This window comes from Lonchura striata, chromosome 13 (genome assembly GCF_050655825.1).
Source record: "Lonchura striata isolate lonStrDom1 chromosome 13, ASM5065582v1, whole genome shotgun sequence".
NCBI lineage: Eukaryota > Metazoa > Chordata > Aves > Passeriformes > Estrildidae > Lonchura > Lonchura striata.
This window is the reverse complement of record NC_140715.1, coordinates 17,804,422-17,812,337: the sequence shown is the minus strand read 5'-3', so window position 1 is coordinate 17,812,337 and position 7,916 is coordinate 17,804,422. Positions and strand designations below refer to the sequence as shown.

At 51.4% G+C, this 7,916-nt stretch overlaps 1 protein-coding gene across 1 annotated transcript; it reads left to right on the top strand.

The window, feature by feature from the left end:
• Nucleotides 1-1,897: 1,897 nt before the first annotated feature.
• MSX2 (msh homeobox 2) lies at nucleotides 1,898-7,391 on the top strand. The gene is made up of 2 exons (XM_021532143.3): nucleotides 1,898-2,285; nucleotides 5,674-7,391. Exons 1-2 carry the CDS (start codon nucleotides 1,934-1,936, stop codon nucleotides 6,096-6,098), a joined length of 777 nt encoding a protein of 258 aa, XP_021387818.1. The 5' UTR covers nucleotides 1,898-1,933; the 3' UTR covers nucleotides 6,099-7,391.
• Nucleotides 7,392-7,916: the final 525 nt, after the last annotated feature.

Below are 7,916 nucleotides of genomic sequence, written 5' to 3'. Positions count from 1 at the left end.
ACATGAAATATGGGTGGGAGAAAGAAGGGGATAACTCATTCAGCATCCTTTGAATCCCCTTGGCTTTGGGACAGAGCAGGGCCCCCAGCACAGGGCGCTCCCTACACCCCATCCTCGGGCTGGGAACTCGCAATTTGCAGGGTTGGGGACTTCCAAACCTGCTCCACGAGCTGGCAGGGAAATCAGGTGTTCAAACGGAGCAAAAGGTGGTTAAACCCTCCGTGTTTTATGGAAGGGATATATCCGAACGTTCGTGGTCAGAGCCCTGCAGCCGTGCAGGACCCAGCCCGCAGCTTCGAGCTGCCCCTGAATTCGGGGGTTTGGGGAGAGGAGTTGTGCTCGTCGTCTTCTCAGTGATTTTTAGTGGCTCTAAAACTGGCCCTCACTTATAAATTGTAACACCAAAACAGCTCCCAAATCCTGCGCACCCTGGACGTTAAAAACAAAAGAAAAAAAAAACCAACAAAAACAAACATACTAAACACCTGAGAAAGTTGCGGGCACAGCATGAAATAACGCCCGGCGCAATATTAAAATAATTATGAAAAGAACAATATGTATTCGCTTTTATCCGTGCTGTAATTATAAAAGCTTTTTAAAGGACACTCTTTATTCATACCACTGGTAGGAAGTCAAAAAGTGAGAGAATCGCTTTCATAGTACTGGTTTGATAGGACTTTTAATTAAGGGCTGCGTGCTCCTAATTTATTAAAGCTCATCTTTTCATCACGTGTATAATTGACGCTGAAAAAAAATAATAATTACAGATCTAAACTCTGCAGAGTGGTTTTGCCCGACTTGGGTCCTGCTGCCGTGGAAACGCAAACAAGACAAAAAAATTGGGATGAAAAAGCAGCGGTGCTCGTTTCTCCGGGGCTCTGCACCCCGCATCCCAAATCCCACATCCCGAACCTTGCATCCCGAATCCCACATCCCGAATCCCACATCCCCAGACCCCGCTCCTCCGGGAAAGGGACTCGTTTTGGGGGGAGATGGAGGGAAGGGACGGACAGACACCGCTCCGGGAGGGTCAGTGGGGCGGGGGACCGGGATGAGCCCGGGGGTGTCGGGATGAGCTCGGGGGTGCCGGGATGAGCCTGGGGGTGTCGGGATGAGCTCGGGGGTGCCGGGATGAGCTCGGGGGTGCCGGGATGAGCCTGGGGGTGCCGGGATGAGACCGGGGATTCCGAGATGAGCTCGGGGGTGCCGGGATGAGCTCGGGGGTGCCGGGATGAGCTCGGGGTGCCGGGATGAGCCCCGGGGTGCCGGGATGAGCCTGGGGATGCCGGGATGAGCCCGGGGGTGCCGGGATGAGTTCGGGGGTGTCGGGATGAGCCCAGGATGAGACCGGGGGTGCCGGGATGAGCCTGGGGGTGCCGGGATGAGCTTGGGGGTGCCGGGATGAGCCCAGGATGAGCCCGGGGATGCCGGGATGAGCTCGGGGGTGCCGGGATGAGCCTGGGGATGCCGGGATGAGCCGAGCCGTCGTAGAGGAAGATGGAGAGGGGGGAGTTTGAGGTGGGGGTGGCAGAGCCGCGTTCCTCTGATGTTCCCTCTTCGCCTCATCATCAGCCTTAATTACCGCGGCGGGTTTTTTTTTTTTTTTTCCCCCCTGGCTTTGCTGTGATTACAGCCCTGCACGGCTCCTCGGGTGTCATTAACCCCGTGTCATTAATTGGGACCGGGGAGGGGACTGGGGCGGCGCGGGAACTCCCCGCGAGCGGCGCCGGCTGGTCCCGCCCCCTGCGCCGGCTCAGCCAATGGGAGGCGGGCGCTCGGCGCGTCACGCGGCAGGGCGGGCGCTGATTGGGCGGCGGGGCGGCTCCCCCGCTCGCGCAGGGAGGACAGCGGCGGGCAGCCGCTGAGGGGGAAAAGGGGGCGGCCGGGCCCGCTGGCCGCACTCGCCGGGCAGCGCCAGCCCCGCCGCACCGCCATGGCCTCCCCGCACAAAGCCAAGGACGCCTTCTCCTCCGACGAGGAGGGCGCGGCGGCCGGCGCCGAGGAGCACCGCAAAGTCAAGGTGTCGAGCCTGCCGTTCAGCGTGGAAGCGCTCATGTCCGACAAGAAGCCGCCCCCCAAGGAGCCGCCGCTGCCCGCGGCCGGCGATGGCGCGGCCGTGGGCACCTCCAGGAACCTGCTGCTGGCGGGACACGGCTCCCGGGAGGCGCACAGCCCGCCCGGGCCGCTTACAAAGACCTTCGACACCGCCTCGGTCAAGTCGGAGAACTCGGAGGACGGCTCGTCCTGGATCCCCTCGGAGGCCGGGAGATATTCCCCGCCGCCAAGTGAGTGCTCCGGGGGGAGGGATGCGCTGCAGCGGGGATGCACACGCGTGCATGCTGTGGTTTTACCCTAAATTCCCGTCCCAGGGCTCCAGGCCCGCTCGGATGGGGGCTCTGAGCTGTGTCGCTGTCGATGGAAGGAGGTGATTTTAAGGTCCTTTCCAACCTAAAACATTCTGCGATTCCGCTGTGCTTTTGTAGGTATTCATATGTGTGTCGCATACCCATCTGTTACCTATCACATATTTCCATTATATATTTATATTATTATGCTTTTCTAGAGTTAAATATTTCTAGACACGACTACGCGGCTGTATATGAATGTAGACCGCTTCCAAAGCCTTAGAAAGATCAGGAATCACCAGGGAGCAGCTCACGGCCCCCTGGCAGCCGCTTCGTCCATTTATGTTACCCCGTTGCGACAACAGCTGCAATTTTCTCCCTGTGCCTTTCTCCCACCCGCGGTGCGCTGCCATCTCTTACACTCGGGAATTGTCCCTTCCAGCCTTGGGCTGGCTCCCGGCGCGGGGTTTGTCCCTCCATCGCTGCTGCCGGAGCCTGTCAGAGTTTCCCGAAGTGTTCCTGACCCCCTTGGTCCCCCCGATCCCTCCCGACGCCGTCCCCCGCCTTGGGGACGCTCGGTGCGGAGGTGACAGGTCCCTTCTGAAACCCCCTGGCAGCCCGAGCCGCCTTTCGCTTTCGGGGCGAACCCTTCTTAAAATAAAATTTTAAAAAATAATTTTAAAAAACGGGGAAAATTTGCTTTTTAATAATTAAAAGCCCCCAGAGATCCTTGAGGAGAAGGGGAAGGAGCAGCCCGGCCGTGCCTCGCCGTGGCCGCACACCTGTGTCAGGGTTTGTCCGCTCTCCTCCGCGCATCCCAAACTTTGTGGTGGGAGTTAAATACTCTGCTTTGTTGAAAGTTAGAGACTTTACAGGCGTGAACTGTCTCAAGGAACTTACTCCTCAGTCTAATATTGCGAAAGTTTAGTGTTGTTACAGTTTTCCCTTTTTTTTTTTTTCTTTTTCTTTAACAATAATTTCGATTTGGCTTTCATCCATTTCCTTTCTTTTATGATAACGCCGATTTAATTTGATTTCTATCCTGCTGGGAGAGGGCAGGAGGAAGGCATTCCCTGTGTAGCTCCAGTTTTTAATTTTCCTGTACCCCCAAATGTGCTGGAAAAAACATGGAAAAAAGCGTGTGCCCCTGCTTGGACTCCTTCTCTAAATCTGCCCAAAACTCCAGACTTAGACACGGCCTAATAATCTCCCTCTATATTTTTTCCCCTTCGAAATTCCTCCTTTTTCTCTTTAAAAATTGTTTGTTCTCGGGATCGGCAAAAGAGTTTTGTAGAGGACTCCGGTAGCGGGAACTTCCCGTGAGTTCAGAGGGATTTGGGGAGAAAACCGAGGATCAGGAGGGGAAGGTCCTTCGGCCTCGACCATTTTCCTCCTTTCCCACCTCGGCAGGAGGCAATGACCGATTCTCCCGCAGGAAAACCTCCTGTCCAGGGGAGTTTTGGCATTAAAAACAGCCCCTCGATTTATTGTTATTATTAATATTAATATTACAGGTGGGATGAGCTGTGGGAAAAGCTTTAAAAGTTCGAATTTTGAGGAACACGGAGAGGGAACCTTCTCCAAATGATGTTTTTTTGTCCGATATTTGCCGGGAAAAGGAGAATAAAAAGAAAAACCAGCGAAACAAATGAGTGAGGGGAAACGAATCAGTTTGGGGACTGGGATAAACGCGATTTTGGGGGCTGCGGTCGCTGCTGCTCCTCGGGGGGCGGCAGGGAAGGAGCCTGGGAATTCCTGGAGGGAATATTTCCCGGGATTTCACGGGATATTTCCCGGCATTTCATGGGATATTTCACGGGATATTTCCCGGGATTTCCCGGGATATTTCCCGGGATTTCATGGAGCAGCGCGTTGCTGTTCGGCGCGCAGCTAGAGCCGGGCGGGTTGGGCTCACCCCCGAGCCGGGCAGGGCGCTGGCACAGCGGGCACGGGCACCCCAAAACCCGCCCCAGCCCTTCGCTTTGGGAAGAGAAAGGAGCTGCGTTTGAAACTAGCTCGGAACAACGCGGGGAGCGGCAGGGAGTCAGGGTGGGTTTGCTGTAGTTTTAATTCAGTGCAGTTTTAGAAGTGAATCAGCTGGCACGGTGAGCACCTGAATTATTAAAATGCCCTGGTGGGATCACAGGCCAGTATTTGAAGCGTTGTTTCCTAGAAGAGCTTTATTTTTTTGTTGCTTTCAGTATTTTGTATTCTAGAGGAAGAGCAATAAGACAAGTTAAACTTTTTCTGCTGTGTTTTCTCCCTCCCCTTTCTGAACTTTAGAACAATTCCCTCGTGGAATTTTTTTTTAATTGCATGATACATGCTTAAGCAGCTTCTTAGTCTGGCTTATTAAAAAAAAAATAAAAGAGAAAAACGAAACGAGTACAGAAAACCCAAAGTGCAAATCCTGACAAGCACTTGAAGCAGACACCTCAGTGTGAACCAAATTCAGCAGCCTGGCTGTCACTTGCTGTGTCCAGCCAGGGTGACTTGTCCTGTGCCTCGGGAGTGAGCAAATCACAGCCTAATTACCGAGCTTTTGAGGTCAGCTGCCTGCTTTTTTAGTTATTCTTTAGATTGCAGAATTATTAGTGAAGTGCTAAATTAATCTAAAGGCAAGTCAGCTCTCTGCCGTCCCGGGAATATTGCCTAATCTGGCTGGGGTTTAAGGCAGGCACAAAAGGTGGTGGGTTTTTTGGCTTTTATTGGCTACAAAATGCTGAAGTTTTGTCTGGGTTTTGGTTTCTTTTTTAATTGGCAGATGTTATAAAAGTTGAATGTTGAATTAAAAGAGCACTGCTTTCTTTTTTGAGCTTGTTGGGTTTTTATACTGGTTGATAATCAGAAAACACCTACTGAAACCAAAAATTAATAATCAGAGGAAAAATTTGATTTGAAAAAAAAAAAAAATAGCAAGAAAAAAGGTCCAGTTAGCGAGACCACAAAAACTGTCAGACCTTCTTCAGCTGTCACTTGTTGTGCTTAGTGGGAAAATCCTGGAGCAGGGCTGGGCTCTCCTCTTGCCTCACTGTCCTTTTGGGCATCTCCTGCTTTTGTGGTGTTTGTGCTTTCCTGGAGCTGTGCTCAGCCCAGGCAGTTGTTCTGTGTGCTCTTCACCCCTGTGAAGTGACTCCCAAAGTGACCTGTGAATTTTCTGTCCCTTTGGAAATCGCTGAGGCAAGATTTCCCTTCCATCAGCTGAAGCGCTGCGAATTTCAGTTTGGGCAGGAAGAAATTTCCAGTGTTTGTGGGGGGATGCTTGGGACACCCAGCAGAGCTCGGGGGTGTCCCTGCTGCTGTGCTAACCCCTGTCCCTTCCCTGCAGGACACCTGAGCCCCACTGCCTGCACCCTGAGGAAGCACAAGACCAACAGGAAGCCCCGCACGCCGTTCACCACTTCCCAGCTGCTGGCCCTGGAGCGCAAGTTCCGCCAGAAGCAGTACCTGTCCATCGCCGAGAGAGCCGAGTTCTCCAGCTCCCTCAACCTCACAGAGACCCAGGTCAAAATCTGGTTCCAGAATCGGAGGGCCAAGGCCAAGAGACTGCAGGAGGCCGAGCTGGAGAAGCTGAAAATGGCAGCGAAGCCAATGTTGCCGTCGGGGTTCAGCCTCCCTTTCCCCATCAACTCCCCCATCCAGGCTGCCTCCCTGTATGGCACATCCTACCCTTTTCACAGACCTGTGCTTCCCATCCCGCCCGTTGGACTCTACGCCACTCCCGTTGGATACAGCATGTACCACTTATCCTAAGAAGATCTGACAGACAAAGCTCAGACAGACAGACAGACAGACTTCCTGGTGGATCCTGTCCAGCCCTGAGAAGGCAGAACCCCAACCAGTGCTGGCCATTCCTTCTGCACGCTTCTATCTGGCATCCTGAGTTGTCTGGGAGTTTGCTACGGGTTGGGAGTCTCCTGAGAGTGCTCTGAGCACTCAGAGTCTGCTCCTCAAAGCAAAAAAAAAAAATTAAAAAAAAAAAAGGCACAAAAACCAACAAAAAAAAATGTTGTGAGTAAATGTAGGGATTTTATCCAGTGCAAGTAGGTTTAAAAAGAGTGGGTAAAAAAGCAAAGTTATTATACAGGGGCAGAAATTCCCTGAAACCTTCCTGGTGGGGTCCAACACGGGTTTAAAATAAGAAAATAAGAGGGGTGAGTGCCCTCGAGCCACGCTCTAAGTTACCATCGCTCCACGTGGGGGCAGGGGGGAGGGAAATAAAAAGGTCTAATCGAAGTTTTGTTGTTCGGTTGTTTTTTTAAAGACAGCAGAGCCCGTAGCTAGAGACGTGTAAATAGAAACTAGAGCCGGTAGAGTCTCAGTGAAGTTCAGAGCCAGCAAATTCCTGCATTTCTGGGGGGAGGGCAAAGTTTTGGATCCCGAACCTCGGCGAGATGAGCAGCAGGGCCCCGAAATGTAGAGCCCAGCTTTCCCCAGCGTGGCTCCTGTAATGCCTTTCTGTGTATAAATAGCTTCAGCCTTTGTAAAGCACTGGCAGGGGAGGTGAAGAGCAAGGGAGGGTTTTTAGGCAGGCTGGTCTTTATCTCTTCCTATTGGCATGCTTAGAAATTTTTGGCTGCAGCCAGGTAATCTTGGCTCTGCAATGCTCTTGGAAAAGCAGGAGAAAGGGGAGAAAGACGTGGGTTGTTCCCATAAAGGATTGTTACATCCTTCTAGGGGATGTTGTAGGGTTTTTATTATTTCTATTTGCCACAGCCTGTGTTAAAGAGAAGAGACCCCTGAGTTCTCTTCCATTCTAAGGATGCCAATAGAAGTGAGTCGTGCTTTAAGCCCTTCTAAAGAGAGATCCGGGTGTCACAACCAGCCCCACGAGCAGGACAGAGAGGTGATAGAGACTGTGTGACCTGCCTGTCCCCGTGGGAGCTCTGGCAGCAGCTTCCCCAGGCTTCTCCTTGTAACTCTTGTATTATTTGTATTACTCTTGCTAAACTTTATGAGGAAGTTACTCCCAAGGCTGTGGAGCACTGAAGTCAGAGCTTCTCCTGGATTTATTTTCTTAGCATGCTGTTGTGGAGGAAAGATATGAAACAAAAAAAAAAAAAAATCAGAAAAAAAAAATGGAAAGAAAAAATAGAAAGCCACGAGGTTTTGCTGGTTTTGGTTTATTTTGACCCAGGCATTGATAGTGCCTGGGACCCACTATAGATGAACTTCCTCTCTCCCTTCCCCTCACCCCCGATCTCCCATTATAGGAGAATCCCTTTGAAAGGGATGCCTTGTACAATTTTATATATTTTATTGAAGATTTATTATTTCTTATCTCTTATTTCGAATTAAATTAAAAAAGAAAAAACATGTTTAATCGCGTGTGGGTCTGTTAGTGTTTGGAGTCCTTTGAAAGGTGCCTTCTCTCCGTGTGTGTTTTGCACCGCTGGGTCAAGTTCAAAGGAATGTTTGGGTTGCCTTTATGATTATTTCCCCTTTCTCGATCTGATTTAAAGCCAAATTTGCAGCGCATGAAGGTGAATTGCAAGTCAACATTTCGGAGTCAAAAGCCAAAGCTTTTATGAGGTTTCCTTGTTTTTAACAACCGCTTTTAGGCGCCTCTGT

What these genes read in the sequence shown, in the direction of transcription:
- MSX2 (XM_021532143.3), top strand. Translation starts at nt 1,934, where the DNA reads ATGGCCTCCCCGCACAAAGCCAAGGACGCCTTCTCCTCCGACGAGGAG. An exon ending in GAGATATTCCCCGCCGCCAA is followed by an intron (nt 2,286 to 5,673) that starts GTGAGTGCTCCG and finishes CCTTCCCTGCAG; the next exon opens with GACACCTGAGCCCCACTGCC.